This window comes from Papilio polytes, unplaced genomic scaffold, assembly GCF_000836215.1.
Source record: "Papilio polytes unplaced genomic scaffold, Ppol_1.0 DF823731.1, whole genome shotgun sequence".
NCBI classification, from domain to species: Eukaryota; Metazoa; Arthropoda; class Insecta; order Lepidoptera; family Papilionidae; genus Papilio; species Papilio polytes.
Genome location: NW_013525473.1, coordinates 5,866,711 through 5,887,674, shown reverse-complemented (window position 1 = coordinate 5,887,674; position 20,964 = coordinate 5,866,711). Strand labels below are relative to the sequence as shown.

General features: G+C 32.5%; 1 protein-coding gene across 2 annotated transcripts in view; it reads left to right on the top strand.

Moving 5' to 3' along the window:
- LOC106103699 (centaurin-gamma-1A) overlaps window positions 1–20,964 on the top strand; it is a 140,326-nt gene that overhangs the window by 106,940 nt on the left and 12,422 nt on the right. For both annotated transcript variants that reach the window (XM_013283528.1, XM_013283529.1), the window contains exons 2-3: window positions 7,822–7,968; window positions 8,295–8,380. In XM_013283528.1, coding sequence (XP_013138982.1) covers window positions 7,822–7,968; window positions 8,295–8,380 — 233 coding nt within the window. The remainder of the gene's footprint in view (window positions 1–7,821; window positions 7,969–8,294; window positions 8,381–20,964) is intronic.

Sequence of the window (20,964 nt, the reverse complement as noted above, 5' to 3'; positions counted from 1 at the left end):
TCTTGTTCTAGTTTTTGGTTTATTTATGGGCCGAATTTTGAAATTGGTAATACTAAGTTACATTGTATGCAGTACAACAAACTTGCAATCAGTAAAAAAATTAACACCATTTGTCAATTTTAGATTTATTTGTAAAAACTCTTATTTCTGGAAAAGTAACTGAGAGTATGGGATGTGTATTTGAATTTTAATACATCGATAGTTTAAAATATGTGCAACATCGATATCGATAAATTGAAAATCACAAAAAATACAATCACTGGCCAAGATTAGGGGTTTGGTTTGTATTGTCGCGTAAAGATTCCGTAATCTATTCAAGGAGGGTTCCCACAAAGGAGTCTCTGAAGGTATGGCAGATGGTTTGCAGGTACGAGTAAATCAGAGCACAGAATGTTGGCTCCCGGCAGATGCAAATAGAACAATGTAGCCGGCGGACTGAGACGATATTGTTCGATTTAATTAAATTACAGCACTCGGATATCGATGTTATGGTTGAGTTCTATAGCGACAAAAGCCTAATCAATTTTTTTGATAAAGAAATAAGGGGGAATTTGAAAACCTATCCTAGACATTAAAGGGGACAGAATTGAGTTGAGAGATGTCTTGACAAGAAATTGTTTTCAATAGATATGTTTTAGTGAATTTCTACTGTCGATAGTCAAGCACAAAAACATATTATCTCCCAAAAAATTGCTATAATCAAATTAGAGAGTTTTAAATTGTAATATCTGGGTATAATAATATCAGTAATTTAAAAAGTAAAAAAAATTAGAGTAATACAAAAGAATCTTACTTAGTAATATTATAAATGCAAAAGTTTAGATGGATGGATGCATATTAGACTTTGTAGCCTAAACAGCTAAACAGATTGGATGACATTTGGCATAGATGTAGAGAATAGTCTGGAAGAACACATAAACTATCTACTTCTGTTTTTTTTAATTCCTCGCGGTTGGAAGTCGGAAAAGTATTATAGGTTTTAAATACATCCTCTATTCGTTTTAAATTCTAGTGCTCTACAAAATTCCTAGCCTTGATAGTAGCTCAATTAATGTTCCCTTAACTTCAATTCTCCAGATTTATCTGTAACTTTTTGCTCGACTAAAAGCAATCACAAAGGAAAGTTTCTTGGCTCTTTGTTTTTTGCCTAAAGCGCTTTAAAACTCAGACAGTAGGGAAATTCCGTTCAACAATTTGCTTTAAGCGTTAAATTTAATTGTATAGAAAGTTTGATGTACCGATTTTCGAACGGAGAGGCGATTCTAGAAAACGAAAAAGTTTGTAAACTTTTTTTATCTACACAGTATAAAGTAAACTCTTTACATCTAGATCTGATTTTTACAGATAGATACAATTACCTACATAAAAATAGATACCGTTTTAATTGCATTTTGAAATCTCTATAACAATTTGAGGTTATTTTTTTATACCTTCTTCCAAAATATGTCAAAAACCAAATGAAAGTTCCATTTCTTGAAAAGATTTGCGTTGTTATTGAACTCTACAATAAAATAACAAGTTTGAATTCAAAATTCTCAAGAGGTTCTTATACGAAATGAATTTCTTAAGTACTTTACAAATTCACTAGTTTATATATAAAACTTTTATAATAGATTCTGCGAAAACATAAACAGGGACGTATATTTCCTGCCCACTTGGATAAAATGTCATTTGCTGAACAATGCTATTAGGTCGAAAACTTGTCATAGCAACATACAAACGTCATAAGCAATAACTCTTATGGTACACTGCTCTACAATCTTCGAATCAAGTGGGAAGTGAATTTAATTCTTTGACTGCGACTCTCAAACGAGATCGCGCCCCAAACGTCTGTCTCATTTCACGCTCGGCGACGCATTACGCAAAACATGACTAGTTTTTATTCAACCCCTTTTTTCTGTCAACTCTCGGATATGCAATATCTGTACATTTTTAATTTCACACTGTACAAGTTGTTAAACGTGAAATTCACAATTGCATACTTCGAAATAGTATTTCATTTATAATGAGATGCTCTCATCATCAGCTTTTATGCCTACTTCGCACTGGGCTAATTTAGTCGAGTACTAATTGTTGTTTACATGTTATGAGTAGGGATGAATCGCATGTTACAAGGAGAAAGTTAGTTAAGGTGTGGAAGGGTACATCGGTAGAGGTAGACCTAGAAAGATATCGATGGATTGCGTAAAAGGTGACATGATCAAGAGGATGATGACTGCGATGACGTATGATAGAGTTATGTGGAGGACAAGAAACTGTTGCGCCGATCATACGCGAGTAGGATAAGGAGAAAGATGATGAACTAGACTAGTTTAGTATCTACTTAACTATTACTTGGTGCTTGACAAAATACTAACCTATGTCGAAATAATCATTAGGATGTCTTGCCTAATTCAGTTAAGGTACAACTGATGATTATCCGTTGCCATGATCATCATCACCAGCTCACTATACGTCCCCACCGAGGGGCTTGGCCTACCCTAATAAGGGGGGTGACTAGGCCATAGTCAACAAGTTGTCATGGTCATTTCTTTGTAAATGCCCGACGTCTTTTCTACTAACTTAATAATTTCGAACAAAAATAATCATTTATGAAGATAAGGAGCCATCATAAAAATATAAAGGTAATTTATACAAAAGTTATATAGAATAAAACTTTCCGAGTTTACCTACGAACAGATGTAACTCCTCCAATTAAACTTTGTAGGGAGATGTTTAAATTGCGATGCAACGTTTACTCCGACTTGGCTGCGAACGTAAAGCCTGTAGCACAACTACGGAAGCGAACCAGAAGCGAAACTAATATTACTCGTAAGCATGTAAAAAAATAAAAACAAAAAAACACAATTTACTTCATATATAATTTGATTCGGTTTATCATCGATTCGGGTTTACGATAAACGAATAAAATCTATGTCGGAGAAATGTGAAAAATAGCTTCGCTATCTATATCGCTATGGTTAGCTTTTGCTGTGCTATAGGCGTAGAACTCAGTCGTCTTATGACTACAGCAATTTGACTTACTCTAGTGAAATAATTACTAGTAGTTTGCGACGTTTAGACGTGTCTATTTTGTCCTCACTAGTACTAGTAAAACGGCAGTGTTGAATGTTCTGTTACCAATTTCAGGTTAGAGTCACAAGTAAGTTATGTGAAATGCTAACCCTATCTTGATTCACCAAGGTATCTATTTTGAACGGGGTTTATAACTGAGTAGCTTTTGCCCGCGACTATGTCTGAATTATAAAAAAACAATATTGGCTATTTGTTCTTCCAGACTATCTTCTGCATCTATACCAAATTTCATCAACATTCGTTCAGCAGTTTAGGCGACAAACTCTAACCAACATCATTTATAAAATTAATAAATAAATAAATAATCTCACGCTTCCACTTAAAGAAATTACTTCAGTGAAATAATAAAAGCCATATATGTTCCCATAGAACGGAAACTTCCCACATCTGGCTTTATGGGAAGAGGAAATACGTCCACTTCGCGCCCGGAGGAACATCCGTCATACGTCCGGCGACGTAAAGGTTAGAAAAAATCGACTCAAGTAATGTTTAGCGGGGAATCCTTACAAGAATTACCTTTAGCGGTTATGTTCTAAACATTTATACACGCGGGAAAATATTAACAAGTATTAATTTTAATTTATTTAACAAATAAAGACATCTATAAATTTCGATTGCCACAACACAAATACAAACAATTGATAACCATTCTTTAAAAAGTATAGCAATATTATTAGGTATTTTATCTTACTAATATTATAAATTCGAAAGTTTAGATGGATGTTTATTAGAGTTTGTAGCCTAAACTGCTGAACGGATTTGGATGAAATTTGGCATAGATGTAGAGCATAGTTTGGAAGAACACTTAGGCTACTTACTTTTGTTTTTTTTATTCCACGAGAAGGGAGTCGGGGGCGGATGCTAGTGTTTTTTAAGATGGTCGACAACTGTTTATTTTTAAACACATGCTAGCTTTCGCTCGCGACTCTCTTTGCGTGAAATAAAAAAAAAACAAAAGTGAGTAACCTATGTGATCTTCATATTATCCTCTACATCTATACCAAATTTCATCGAATTTCGTTCAGCCGTTTAAGCTACAAACTCAAACATCCATCCATCTTAACTTTCGCATTTATAATATTAGTACGATTAATTCAAAGTGCTTAAAAATTATCACAATAATATTGTAACATCTTAGACCAGTTGTCTTGTGCTCTGCCACGTAATTCCTGGTCTTTTCGTTCTTGCCCCATTCATTTTCTGTCCCCGTGACGTCACGCGGTGTTTCAAGTACCTCTTAAATCTATATAATAAGCAATAAATTCAGTTCGATGTTGAATCAGTTTGTCCCTTTTATACCTATATTGCGTATCGCCGACAGATGTCTGACCTACATTTAGATGTCCATTGATGTCGCACGCTTCGTCTCACAATTTATTGCATTCAATAGACTCATTTGTCCGGAGTCCGGACCGACGTTCCTTGCAAGATTAGTTGTAACGTATTCACAATACAAGGGACATATAGCGTTTAGTTATTGCTAACAAAAAAATTGCGTTTTCTAAACTTAATCTGACACTTCTATATTGAATTTTATATATATAAGTATTATCAATTCTAGAATTAAAACAATTCACCGGATGGGTAGGAAATTAATTTCCTCGACTGTATTTAGCAAATTCTCGTATCAAACCTCGCATTGCAGTGCATTACAAATATCAAGAAATATAAACCCAGTTACCTGTTTCCAATTACTACCAAGGATTAACCGTATTTAGGGGCCCTAAAGACACGATTCCCGCAGTAAATTAACTTTACGGTCAACAAACTAGTGATAAATCACACACACGTCTTGGGGTCCTATTGACCTTAGCGCTAATCGCCCGCCCAGTACTTGGGGCCCTACGAAAAGGGACATATTTACGCTCGTAAAAGTGTGAAATGACTATTTAAAAGTACACGAGATCCTGTTTGGCAGCGAAACAGTCCTTAAAGGGTAAATAATTAGGAGTTATAGAGAATTTTTATTTACATGCTATTACAATAAATGTGCATTTACTAATCTGTTATTCTCGATACTAAGAGCGGGTGCACATCTTAGACTAAACTATCGGACAACTGTTGTCGATTGTCAATTGTTTCGCAGCCAATTGAACTGTTTAGTTGCTCAAAAATCGAGTAGTGTGCGCACCTCCCTTATCAGCTCATAGGAATCAAAGCGACATAGATAGAAGTCAAAGGTGCGCGCGCTCTAAGACCTAAGCATTTGAAAGCAATGTAAAATCTTTATTTTTTATATCTGAATATTATAATTCAGTACAAGAAAATATTTCATAAGCCAATCAATGTTGGCCTCCTTAAATCGTTTTAGCATTGTTTTTCTAAGTTGTATTTATAGTGAAGGCTTTAAAATGCTTCGCAAAGGTTGTCCCGAGGCTGTATTAACGCGAGGTCAAAGTATTGTTTCTTTTGAACGGATTCGCTTGAATGAGCAATGAATATAACTGAAATTACTATGACCGTGAAAATCAACTTTTAAAAAAATACAGAAATACGCAGACGAATTCTGAACCTCCTTTACGAAATAATTTAAAAATACACTATATATTATAACTCTGGGCGATAGTTTGCTAATAAATATTCTATCAGAGTGGGAAGCGAATTAAATTCCCTTAACGTATGAAATTTTTTGAGGAACTATTTTAGTACGTGTTTTTAGTATATTTTACAATGCTGAAAGGACAATCAATGCATTAGAGTTTGTAGCCTAAACTGCTGGATGCTTCTCGATGAAATTTGGCATAGATATAGAGGATAGTCTGGAAGAACACATAGGCTACTTGTTTTTGTTTTTTAATTCTTTATGGACGGAGCCGCCTGCGAAAGCTAGTTTTGATATAAATTGGTCATTTAATAAAACAAAACATGCCATTACTAGTAAAGAAAACGTGCTTAGTTTAGCCTCTAGTCACGTTCTTACTTCGTAGTGGCAGTAACAACTTTTCATATTTGAAAAGTAAATAAACATTTCTACTTAGTAAAAGATACGGTGTAACCTTTTATGGCCACCCCTAGCGTTACAGCTTGTTGGTAAGTGGTAAATAATAATTTTCTTACAAATAATTAGCTAGGTTTAAGCTGCAATGCTATTTCTAAAATATTGTCCAAATACAGTTTATTGCTTTTTTAGTTTTAGTTAAATTTTTGAGAAAGTTTGAAAGTAGCGCCAGTGGTGGAGAAATTGAGAAGCAAAAGGTTAGCGTGGTATGGACATATTATGCGACGAAATGATGGGGACATAAACCAGAAAGTGTTGAGATTGAATGTGGATGGCTACAAAGGAAGAGGAAGACCGAAGAAAGTATGGATGGATTTTGTGAAAGAAGATATGCTTAAGAAAGGAGTGGATTCAGATATGACGGCTGATAGAGATGTATGGAAGAGCAACACATACTGTGCCGACCCTCCATAAGGGATAAGGGCAAGTGGATGATGATGATGAGTTTTAGTTAAATTTTTAGCATTTAATATTTTCAGAAACAATCGAAAATTCTACGATCGTTAGCATTTACCTAGCATATGTTAAAATCTAAGACAATCTAAATTAGAAAATAGTTAAAATATCCAAGTAAACTGGTGCAGTATTAAGTAACCAGCGTCTGCGCATGCTGCAGTCATTGCGAGACGGCGACAGTCCGCGATTCGTCCCGCGCTGCCACTGTGAAGCGTAACTAGGATTATTTGTGGCCATGAAACTAGCGTTTGTCTATTTATTACTAACTGTCGCCTTTGACTACGTCCTTGTGTAATTAAAAAAAAGTAAGCCGCCTGTGTTCTTTCAGAGTTTAATAAAAATTTCAAAGAAATTCAATCGTTTAGGTAAATTCTTAATAAATTATTTCCATCAAAACTTTAGCATTTGTAATGTTAGTAAGATAATAAAAAATAACACCGACCACAAGTCACGGTATATGACAATATTTGTGTACTTGTACTCGTAGATAGCTAAAAAAATCAATAGAACTTGACTGAACAAAGTTGGTACTTTGACCTTAAATGCGTAAACTCTTAAAACTAAATGTTTTAAAAGTATTTCTACTCTATATCTTATATTCTTATTAGCCAGTATATTTCATAGCCACAATTTCCACTGTGACAAACGTGACGTAAGCGTGCCTTGCGTTACGCAACGCACTTTGCCGTTCTTTTGCTTTTAACATTCCGCGTTCTGCCTCATTTCATACAGAAATCGATTTTGCTACTGCATTATCCTTTAAAATCGATTTCTTATAATCGCCACATTCTTGTCGATAGAGTATCAAATTACCGCTATTCTATTTTTTTCTATGTAACGTAATGGAAATGATTAAAATTAATTTGCTCGTAGTAATTAAACATTTGCCATCACGTCAGCTGTCGTGTGACGTCATAGTTAATGCGACAGTTTGTCTAAACATGAATACTGCGGCATATATTGTTTACAAAGACAAATCAAATACAAAACTATAAAATCAGTAGGAAGTTTATAGTTTTGTATTTGATTTATATTTATTGAGCAGAAATAAAATAAAGTTGTGCAACTGCTGCCATCTATGTCCACTTTTAATAAAAATACAGCAGTAGTGTTACACGCATTTTGTCAAGAGATGGCGTTCGGAGCTAAAAAATACTTCTCTTGAAATATTAATATGTGACTGCGTATTTGTAGCTTTTAATTAATACATACACATAATAACATAATTAAATACTCACGTATTTTTCAAAAAATAATTCTAAATTCTAAGCCAATATATTTCTTTTTTGCAGATTCGTTCGTCAACAGTCAAGAATGGACGGCATCAAGGGGTGTCACAGAGTTACGAGTAGGAGTGTTAGGTTCTCCGGACAGCGGGAAATCAGCTCTGGTCCATCGATACCTCACCGGGGCGTATATGCAAGAGGAAAGTCCAGAAGGTATGATTTTATAACTTGTTTATTGATATCCTATTAAGATGGTCGGGAATAGGATAGGAAAAATTAACGAATTTATATTTCGATCCATTTACCATAATTTTTGAATAGGTTTTGCATCATTTATTTTAATTGGAATGTCACAAAAACTTTTGTTTTCAAAAGCGCCATCTCTTATCATAAATGGTTAAAACATATAGAGCGTTAACGTAGTAATTCTAATACTGTTCCCTAGATGGCGTTGTAATAACTTTTAATTCCACTTATTTTTCAAAGCAAAATCGAAATCATAGATGTAGCGGTAAGCCAGTTATATTTTTAATTCTCAGGTGGTCGTTTCAAAAAGGAAGTTATAATCGACGGTCACAGTTATCTCCTGCTTATAAGAGATGAAGGTGGACCTCCAGAGATGCAGGTAAGATGTTTCACAAATAGTTACATATCCTAGAGATATTTAGTGCCATGTAGTAGACAATGATAAAAAAAATTACACAAAGGCATCTGTTTACCTATAATCAATTTTATTACCCAGATTAAACAACGGCATTATTAAGGTTTACAAAAAAATACTTTTATGAATTTATGTACTTCTGTTTCTACAATGTTTTATTTTAACATTGACCCAAGACGAGATGAAATACGAATTACTGTTAATTTATCAAACATAAATTAAAAAAAAACTTTTCTGTGCTTATATAATAGTTATTTTAACGTGACATATTTCAATGGAAACAGTGTTACGATGCGCCTATCGATTCCTTTGTAAAGGGGAAACTCCTTATAAACCCTTTGGGGTACTCACCGCCGCTGCGACATGCGACCTGCGAAGCAATTGTCATTGTTGCTAACAGAATATTTATAATTTACCCCAAAAAGAAAAATCATTTATCTACAGGGCATCTGTCTCTGTTCTTTGAAAGCTAGTGAGAGGGATCTAATACTCTAGGGTGGGCAGCTTTCCACTTTCCCGCGTTTTATGACTAAATGACAAAAAAATTGGAAAAATGATGATATCATCTTGTGACTTTATTTAAAAAAAATTCTAAAACCCTAATTTAATTTGTAGTCGCAGAAAAAAGCTAGTAAAATTATATGAAATCTTGGAACAAAGAGTAAATGTTATTCGAAGTTCGAGGGCCGTATAAAGTTTCACGTGTCGGGCGTCTGTTACTAAGGCAGCGCCCTCTAGAGTGCTTTCTATTCAACGGTAGACGTAAGAGAATTTTTGCGATTTATTGGATTTTCGAACCTTGAATGGAGTGTTTCGTCTACATGAACGGTGAATGACATTTTAAGGGCTATTCACACTAGCAAATTGAGAACGTATTAAATATTCTTATACGTAAATGCTTATCTTTTTACACACATATAACTAGTTATTGTAACTATGTAGGTGCTTTTGCTTTTATTTTCCAATATCTAGAGGAGAATAGTAGGGAACAATTTTCCAGCATAAATTTCGCAATAATTCCCGTAGAGATATTTCGTGTAATGAAAGACTTCAATTTTGTTTAATTTGCCTAATACTGGCTTATAAAAATCTTAATAATTAAATTTGATTTTCTAACGGATTTTGACGATATCTTACTTTTTTCGAAAATAAATATGGCAATTTCGTTCGCAGTAATTCGCAGTGAAAACCTACAATAAGTTTCATATAAGTTTCCGAACAATGCTGCGACGCTGTTTACAATATGGAGGTTCGGGTTTCGATTACGTGTTTAATTAAAGTACGATTGCTATCGCCATCTGTTGGCTGTTTGCACAAACCTTCATATTTACTTTGTGTCGAATTACTTGATCAAAGTTTATTTACATTAACTTGACAGAATTTCTCTTACTTTACTATTTAGTAGGTTAGTATTTTAATATTATTAGGATCCTTTAAGTTACTTATTTCTTGTTATTAATTTAATGACTAGAATTTGTCGAGTAAAATAGATTTTAAATTCCTTTAACCTACTTTTAAAATAATAAATTCCAACATGGGATTAGCGTATAACACTTAAAACTCTACACGTGTATACTTTCCAAAATAACTTTTTTTAAATGTTTTTTTTTTCATGTGTTTGACAAAAAGCAATAAACGTAACCTCGTTTCCTACCAATTGACCGTGTGATTGTGACCCGCAAGCAACCGACGGTAGAGACCGGGGTGGAGGCTTAAAGTTCGCAGGGGGTTAAGAATTTCTGCCGTATTTTCTACTCCCTTTGATGTCTATATTAAAAATGTAGCTTTTTTAATTATTTCTTTCTATATTACTTTTTATTATTTAGACGCGACGTGATTAATTTTTTTTAATAATTTGTTTGACTTATTCCGGAAAAAAATTTAAATTAGTTTTCCATTAATAATGCAGTTTTTTGTATAGCTAATCTATTATAATAAAGCGTAAACACACACTACTTTGTTGCCTAAGATGTCAGCAATTACAGCATATTTTTGAACAATTCTTTTTTTAATGAAAAGCCTTACACTTGCGTCACGCTTTAGGCTATATATTTTCACACCATTAAACTTAGGGGGTAAATTTGGACAAAAACCCTAATGTGGGAAAGAGACCATCAGTTGCTGCCAACATCAAGGAAGCAAGATTGCCAAGGTCATTTTGACATTTGCTTTCAATATATTAATAACATTTTCATAATATCATGCGGATGAAGCCGCACGGGAACAGCTAGTATTAATAATAATAATAATTAAAGTTATCACTTTTTTATTTTATCCAAAAAAATATATATAAAAAAAAGCATGGGTTTGCGGTAAAAGCTACAAAATTTTGTATATATTACTTTTTACTGTTATCGGTAGGTCGTAAAAGTTTATATTTTTTATTCCGACACATATAGGCTGTAAAAAGGACCACGGATGACATCTTTGCACGTCTTAAGGGAGGTTTATTAAGGGCACGTTTTGAGGCTTTCAGCCCTTTGCGAGACGACCCACATTACTGAAAAAAAGGTATCTCGCCCTCTGAATTTTTAATAATCCTGTGGATAAAGGAGGATACCACGTTAGGAAATTACGTTTTCGATAAAATTCAATTTGATATTCTCTTATTTAGAAGTATGACAATTCAATGGGTTAATAAAATAAAACACTGCAACAGACTAAAAAAAGTTTTACATTAAACTGGCTGTTGCTTGAGACATTACGTGGAATTAAAAAAAAATAATAAAAAACGATAAAGTTTATAGTTAAATACTAATTAGACTAAAGTTCGACTACAACTTTGTATACAAATATAACTGATTTGAGTATTACAGCGTGAAATATTGATGAACCCTGCCGACCCCTGCCGCTGTGCTACAAAGAATATTTAATACACATTCGATCGTCCACACCAATTTGTCAAAGAATAAACATTCAAATGTGAACTTATTTTAATATTCGACCACACTTTTTGTTTGTATCTCACTCTAACTACATAATTTTCTTTGTGATTTTCATACTGGAACATGGCAGTAGCAAGCGGCTACCTTTATTGCTAAAATAGTAATATTCGCTTTATTTATGGACTAAGTTAAATGTAACACAAATCTCTAATCTGCCTCCTAAAATACACAAGTTGTAGTTTTAAAGAGTTGGTAAAACGTATAAGAAATTGGACGTTTTTCATTTAGGCATAAAAGTAACTATGGTTTTAGATCGTTAGTCTTTGACAGGTCGGTCGTCAAAGACTAGACAGTGAATGGTATATAGCGTGATTGTATGTTTTTAATTTCTTTAATACATCGTAAATGAATATAATCCATCAGTCATTAGTTGGGCAAATGGACACAATGTCTAAACTACTAATAAAACGAAATAGTGTATTTTCATTAAAAAATCCAACAATGCTTTGACATATACGTATTTTAACATATACCATTTTTTGACCGACTTCCCAAAAGAAGGAGGTACTCAATTCGTCTGTATGTTACGGCATAATTCCGCCGCTAGTGGACCGATTTTGATAATTTTTTTTATGCTTTAACATAGATTTAATTAATAGAACTGCATTTAAATATGTAAACAGGCATTAATATTTTTCCGTCAGCGAATTGTTTTACAATATTAATTACATTGATGTTTTTAACCTGAATTAAAATTGACTACTTGCGAAATATTATATTCTCGGTATATTAGTACTTCATACGTTTTTAAAAAACATACTATGACGTGTTTAAAAACACTATATGACATTTTATGAACATCAAAAGTAATTTTTAGTCATATTAGAATATTAAGTCGACACTATTATCTTACTAATATTATAAATGCGAAAGTTTAGATGGATGTTTTTTAGAGTTTGTAGCCTAAACGGCTGAACGGATATCCATGAAATTTGCAAGAGATAGATTATGGTATGGAAGAACACATAGGCTACTAAGATTTTTTTTTTAATTCCACGCGGACAGAATGCTGGCGAAAGCTAGTTATTAATAAGAATAATAATCTCGACATTTCTATATCGTTTACTCAGACTAAGGGTTTGTCCCACCACCGGATGATAGCTTAAAAATGACGTCACTGTCAGATTTCCCATATTTCCATTACATATTTTACACATTACATTGTTATCAGACAATTTATAATTTGGTGGGACAGGCCCTAAAGCATAGATGTTGTTTAACTAAAGATATGTAATGGTTATTTACAAAGATGTAGGAGGCCCCAGAGCCGCAAATATCAAAACGTTATATTAATTAATATCTTGCTATTTATTTAGATAACGACGAAATATTGAAACGATTCTTAAATACTCCGCTATTTAAATACTTACAATCGGATAGACGTTAAAATGTGTAATGTGAATAGTTTAAGTGCGGGCACCTTTGACTAAACTATCGCACAACTGTTGTGCGATGGTTTAGTTGCACAACTAAAGAGTAGTGTGCGCAGCTCCATATAAGCTCATAGGAATCAAAGAGAGACAAAACAGTTGTGCGATAGTAAGTCAAAGATGTGTGTGCGTTCTAAGACGCTGTTATATATGTAAATGACATTTCAATAATTTAAAAAAAAATAGAGTTAATTACAGATGATTATTTCGATAAATGAACTTCCATAGACTAGCAGTGATTATGCTAAGCTTCATAGAAAAATGGTCACGAAATGTTGCAAAACAAGTAATTTGCTAAACGATGGGAAAATGTTTGGAAACTGGCTGTTATTTCGAAACATTGGAACTCTAATATATACTAATTAAAAAAAAATACTTATTACGACTATCGAACGAATTTAAAATTGACTCCGAAATAGATAAACTAAATCGAAATAGGTAAACTTTTTTAATCTACATAGTTTAACCTCTTTAGTCGAGACACTGGCCACTGAACTTTCGTAAAGGTCTTTCTAAATTTAACCTTTATCAAAGGATTTTCGGCCTCATCATTCATGAATTTAAAAAAACGTCATCTGTAGTTTTTTAAATAAAACCAATTAAGTACCTTAACGAAATCAACAACTGTCGCCTCTATTATTTATAGATATTGATCTATGATTTTAATACTATCATAGAATATTGAACCTTAATGTCTTAACTTTAAAATGTAGAATGATTTGTTGGTAGCAACCCTTCGTATTGTACTTACGCGTGCCGACAGTATGGCGCCAAGTGTAACAATGTCATGTTATTTTTTATTTACATGTTTCCACTGTGTTTTCTTTTTTAGAAAATTCAAAACTCTAATATAAAGTCTTCGTGGAATTAAGAAAAGATAGTTCTTTTGTTCTTCCAGACTATCTTTTACACCTGTGTCAAATTTTATCGAGACTTTTTAAGCCGTTTTGGGATTTGTAAAAATAAACATCCGTCCATTCAAATTCTCGCATTTATAAATTAAATCTTAGTATGATCAGGTGTAGAATATTTTTTTATTTAACATTTTTTCTGTTGAGAAAATTCTGAGACTTCTAACCAATACTTTTGAAAATTTATAATTTGACTTGTTTTAGTTAACATTTCTTCTTCAAATTGAAAATCTTTAACTAAATGAAAAGTACATGCCCCGCGTCTTCGATTAAACCCAGTATAACATTTCGGTTATCACATTTTGAGTGCTACCAAAGATTAAGTTGATCATAGACAAGTCATGTTTAGTGTCTAAGATCATTTCTGTTCTACGCTACAAGAGTACATACTCTATGTTCATATAGCATTTCACTATATGTTTGTGGCTTTGCATGACAAAGCCAGGAACCGTTGCCGCGGAACAAACGAGTAATATCCTTTAAAAGGAGACGATTGAAAACGGAAAGTCTTTCTTTTTTATTTTAAATGCAGCGTTTTGTTTCAACCGCAACGTAGCGTCGTTGAATGAGACAATAAGGATTTTAGCACACATACAGCTGTGCTATAGATATATTTTAAGACTGTGTAAAGATGTGACTTCGATGTAGATAATTCGCATTTTATCAGGAAATCACAGGTTTAATTCTGGGAAGAATGAAGATAGTTAGATTGACAAGACTGAAAAATATTTTTAACCACATTTGTGTACGAAACTTTACAGTAATTTAGTAGTTTTTGAAGTCACAACACAAACATAGATTATTTCCTAAGGTGTATATTGATTGGAGTATCCTAATAAAAATATAATAAAGAATTGAACAGTACCAACTTTTATAGGTTAGTGAATGTTAGATTCAGGTGGGATTGCGTTGACCGGGTCGTGCGGATCGATATTGATATCTGATAAGATCGCATCAGGCCGTATTGCCTAACTGTATCTAATCTCTACATATCTTTGAATAGAGTATACCTATTCATACATTTTATTACAATTATTACTATCTATATTTCTCCCGAGACTCCTTACATGTAATTAAAACCAAGTAAATTACAAAATGTTAAAGGAAAAAAATCTTTAAGTAATTTTCTTTTTTTATTGACCGACTTCTCAAAAGAAGGAGGTACTCAATTCGTCTGTATGTTTTTTTTTAAAGGAATGTTGATCTTTTGGTCGAAAGTATTTGTTAAGGAATTGTAATTTGAAGTATCAAATGCGTAGATTATTGTTACTAGCGTGTGTCCAATACAAGACGTAAATTAAATTTTAAAAGCTATTAGGTGAGCTTTTAGCGTGGAGCTTTCGGCTTTGATAATAAATTCATGAAACCTTCATGAACACGATGTTGCAAAACTTGACAAGTTAGTTACCACAGATAATATATACTATACTCTACTAGTTATTTGGTTCCTTTATGAAACTTTCAAAGATGTGTAGAAATATTTATTAAAACATATAACCAAAGAATTATTAGAAAAGTTATTATAATTATTTCAAACTTTTGTACAACGTAACGTAGAATAATACGAAAGAGCATTATACAAATATTGAGATAATTTTACAAGCTTTACGTCTAGTCCATAAAAATTGAATGCAACATTTACTTTGATGAAAATTTTAAAACAATTTTGCTGCTAGATAGAGTAATATTAAATTTAAATTGAACTGCTTTTGTACTGTTTGATGGCTAAATAGTTTTTGTCTGCGTTTTTAATAGCATAAAGTGTAAGCTATCAAAGACTCAATTATGATCGTATCATTGGACGCCGACCTTTCTAAGCTAGAGCGTAGAGTATAAAATATTTTATTCTTTATTTAGTTATTATTAAAATACCTAAAACTAAGAAAAGAAAATTATTTTGCTTTGTTTTTTAATAGTTTAAGCTATTAAGTTGGATTTAACTATCTAACATTGATTATTTAATATAACAAAGACCAAGAAAATTAATACAGACGGATTTAATTGACCCTTAACGATTCTTTGTCAGATGCTTTAATATTTTTAATCTTTGAACTGTTATGTTCGCAAACAGCACAAGTGTTGCCGGCGACCAGATTTGCGCGGGAATTTATGAATAATTCCAAAGCAAATGGCAGACGAGCTCCTCTCATATTGAATATTATGATAAACGATAGATTTATTTTAAAATTTCTTATTCGTTTTTGTGTTTATTAAATAATAATATTTTATCTTTTGAAAATTTACCTGCCTACATGTTTAAAACATATTAAAGGACTATAAAATAGAAAGAAAAGATAAACAATTAAATGATACTTCCAATAAAAAAGATATCTATCGATTATTTGTAATTTACTGACAATAAAAACCTTTAACTAAATTATCAACTTCCGGTATTCAAATCTCCATTACCACGTAAACTTTTTAATTCATCATATTTCCTTAGAAGAACTGATAACCTGATAAATGTAATAAAGATATATCAACAATTAAATAAAAAAATGTTCATAGCAAAATGAGATGACGTAGGATAGTTGAAGTCTATTTTCAAATGACAGCCGTTATTTTTTTGGCATACGCAAAGGTCACGCTTGTGTGTGAATCAAGATTAAATGAATTCCATATGATTTTTCTTTAATATTTCTTTTTATATTTGCAATAATTTCAATTCATTAAAAAAATTACAGACGATATTTTTTAGTTTAGAAGCATTTTTTAAATGTGCGAGATAGCTACAACAGGCTTCATAATGTTCACATTTGCTGTAAGGAATGATCATTTTGTAAGTGGGAACCCTAAAAACTTGTTACGTATTATTCAGTTACAAAGTCGCGTCGGCGAAGGTCAAATATTTGAAGACATAATGGAACGCGGAGTTCATCTTTCGAATAAAGATCGTGTTCCGAATTCAAATAATAAAATTCGCGGCTCCTCGCTAACGAGCTTAACTTTTGTCTTCGTGTACAAATTCTTTTAAAATTGACTTATTCGTCGATAATGCAGTCTAGATATTTTTTTTTTCAATGACTACTGCTAAAATCTTAGTATCATATCGGTCATCGTCTTTGTGAACCATACAATGATTACGTTTCTGCCACTTCAGCTTATTTATTCTTTGAATAATGCTTGATGCTTTGATATGAAGCGTCATAACATACAAAGCATATTTTGCAATATGTTTTACTAATTAATATAATATAATGTCAAATTATTAATTATTTTTAAACACAAGTGCGAGGAGCAACTTGATATGTCCGTTCTTATTTGTATAGTGTTAGCCAAACTTTATGGTAGCCACCAATTTTGTTCGAACTGTTGAACAGAACGCCCATAATGCGGTAGAACGGTACGTTTATCTCCGCTTGCATATCAAGCTGGCATGAAGTTTGAATCTTTTTGTACTAACCTATTTTATTTTTGATATTTATATTCGTATTTGAGATTTAATTGGGATTATTTTGAATAATATGATCTTGAAAAATTAATTATTAGTTTTGTGGGCCCCAGCTATTTTCTCTAATATAAATTCATATTTGTCGATATGTCTTAGAACAAGTTTCTCGGTACACGTGTTTTTATGTTTATCAATACGTTTAGAATTCCAATGGTTCAGTTAAACCAGTTTCCAATACATACCTACGTAGATTTAATATTCAATGTTATGTACACGACTTATAAACAGATACATTGGCTTCAAAATATATGTGTATTGAAAATCACTTGATCCGATTTTATGTAGTCTAATTAAAAATATAAATTGATATGTTCAGTACCATAAGCCACTTTCAAAGCTACACTGAAGCAAAACCAATGGGTATCAATTAACGGCTAGTCAAGAGACGTGTTGATTTACGGAGATTACTGAACATAATTTTAAAATGTTCTAGAACATCCTGTGACATTCATTTCTACTGCGCCCTCTATCAACACATTATCGACCCCAACAGCGTTGCTTGAAAAGTTTTGTAACTCGATAAAATCGGGTTTCCCATTTCGGATTTTCCCTGATTTGTCCCACTTAAGTAAGAAACGATGTCTAGGGAATTTGTAAAGTACTCGAGCACTTGTTTTTAACTTAGGCGCCATTTTGTTTTATAGCTTAACTTCACTGGTTTAAGTTTTTTTGTCATGTTGATGTCACCGAACTGAATTTATTAAACTACACTCCAGAAGCGTGGTAGAAATAATTTATATTTTATTTCCATGACATCGACTGGAGTCTTTAATATAACAAGAAATGCTGTTGTATTAAAACCTATTCAGTATTTCTGATTGATAACATTCTATCAGTAAAGCAATTAAATATTTTTTTTTGTAAAAACATCTGTCACTATGTAAAGAATATGGATATATTTTGACTTCTGTTATAAAATCATTCATTCGTTGATAATTATTGCAGCCCTCAAATTTCATTCGGTCTATGTGTCGTCACTATAAGTTTGCCCTAATTTGTGGTAAATTTAACATTTAATGTGTACGATTTTTATATAAACTCATGTTATTGTATAAATCTCCTGATTACGATATTGATGAACTTAGGAATGTAACATTGGTACTTCGCTGCTGTTTTCAAGAAAATTAACTCATAAAGTTCCCTTGCCATCATTCCAAGTATTGTTTAAAATACATTTTGCATTTATGCACAAGGACATAAGGTTTAAAATTATGCAACTCGCTATGTGCGAATACCATTTAGACAATCGTACCAACTCAGCCGGCCGGAGACAATTTAATTAGAATTCGGATGTTTAATTAGACCATAATTACGCACTCCGTTTTATTTTCTGAAATCCCAGAGGAATTTGTGAGTCTTATTTTACTCATGTGTTTTTTTACTATGAATTTATATTGTAAAAATATTTTACATATTTTTTATCATATCAATACAAAACACCAATCATATGTCAATAAAGATTCAGATTCAGTATACGGTTTTGATTTGACGTCAATAATGAAGACTTACAAGTGACAAATATGATTTGTTAGCGTAATTGTACTAAAACCAGTCGCGATTGATTGTTTTCATTGATTCGGTTAACGGAAGTCGGACAACTAAATAACTACGCACATACGTTATATTGCCGCGGTGGTTAAGTCCAACAATACATTTGTTTTAACATCGCAAGGATCACGTTTCGGTATTAAGTTACCTATTCAAGTAGTATTCTCAACCCTATTCATGCTGGTTAAAAAAAGTAGTGAACAAAACAAGTAACAGTATAGATAACTCGAGTTCTTTTGTTCGGCTGGCACCCTAGCCTTGCGGGGGCTTGAAAACCTGTTCTCGATTACTTATAACCAGACAACAAAAGCATCGAATCGGTCTCGTCGATGTGCTCAAGCTATCGTGAGGACGTGCACGTTGAGTAGACTGCAGATGAGTTGGTATAAGTACTATATGATAATCTAAGCCTGTGTTTAGATGATTTAAATGTTTTAGCGATCCTGAATTAAAAACAAACACATTGACGAAGCTTTGGAATTTAAAAGCTACTAGAATTTTTTAATTGACCATACGTATACGCCAATTACATTATTATTATTATTGAAAAGAGGTGGAGATTTTTTCTTATGTTTAGTAAACTCTGTAAATATTTTGCAAATTTTTTGTAAAACAAAAAATTTTTAACCGATAGCCAAAACAATACTTCGAACAAGAAAACAATAGCACAATGCACCGGAACAGTTAGCAAATTATATGCGAACGTATAAAAGTTTATTTTGGGAACAATACTCGGAGGAGGTAACGAGAGGAATGGCGCGGAACAATGACGGAATAATTGAGATCGCGCTAGCTGACGCCGCGCCGCACGCACGCAGCGGGCGCTTCCTCTGCACAACGGCCACACCAGTCTCGAGTTATTACTGCAATTATTCAAATCGTACGCTTCGATCAACAGTTTCACTAGTTAATAATCAAAATTAACTCATAGGAAATTGGAGATTACTACCCTTAACAAAGAAGTGTAGACAAATCTCGGGGACCAACAAAATGCTAGTAAAAAAAACTTATTTTCGAGAGTTTTGGTTTCTTAAGTCCTCTCTTAAATAACTGAAACTTCAACTTCGTACTAATTGCATTAACAAGTTGGTTCATATCACGTGAAAGATCCACACAACTGCTAAACAGTTTTATGTGGACTTACAGATTTGATGGCGACAACTTCAGTTAAAATGGGCAATGAACGTTCAGTACTTTGGTCTGGTATGTCTAAACTCGGTCGTTATAAAAATTACGACGAATGTCAAGACTACAACGTGTTGCACGCAAACTTCACAGTTCAATTATTTCCTAGTAATTTCGTTTCCTAACTCTAGCCATTGATATTGAAGAATGTTCAATTTACTTTTTAGTTTAAAGTACTTGTAACTCTTTTGACTAATGCGAAGAAGATCTATATGTTTTTATTATTTCCATGTAAATAAAATAAACTTAACTAAAATTAGGGATCCATCATCTATTACTAACCTCTAAATTGTTGCGTATGTTCAGGCATTCTTGCGTATATAAAGATAAGTAATTTTTATCAATACTTAGGTTTTTGCCAATCTTATCGTGATTCACTAGAAATATAATCTTGTAGTATTTTTTCAATAAATCATACTAATATTATAAATGCGAAAGTTTAGATGGTAGGATCGATGTTTGTTAGAGTTTATAGCCTAAACGGCTGAACGGATTTTGATAAAATTTAAGGCTAGTGTACAATAAATAACAAATAAGTGAACAATAAATAACAAATAACTTATTGAATGCAACATAGAACCATCGAATGTTAAGATTGACGCATAGTACTTGAATCTGGTTGGACTTTCAACTTTCATTTTTATTACATCATTCAAAATTTAGAATAAAGATCACCATATCTCCACGGTACTAAGTAAAATTAAAAATTTGCATTGGAGTGTAATTTGAAAAGGATTCTTTTGTTAGTTTATTTATCTTTTAATTAATATTTTATTATTTTAACATTGTGGCAAGGTTTTTAAATCGGTCCACGTTGTTACATTATAATTATGATTAAAATGTTTTTTCAATGGCCTGAAATGACATAATTCTTTGATACACTATCACCAGAATCGTAAAAACCGTTCAATAAAGAATGTACACGAGTTTATCTTTGTATTGATCTTATAATAGTGCTACTATCGCTGACTATGGTATTTTAAATAGGGTAAAAACTCAACATTGTAGGAATAGGTCACGATCTATAATTTGATCTAAATATATACTTAATCGACCCGAGATTATAATTTTATATACA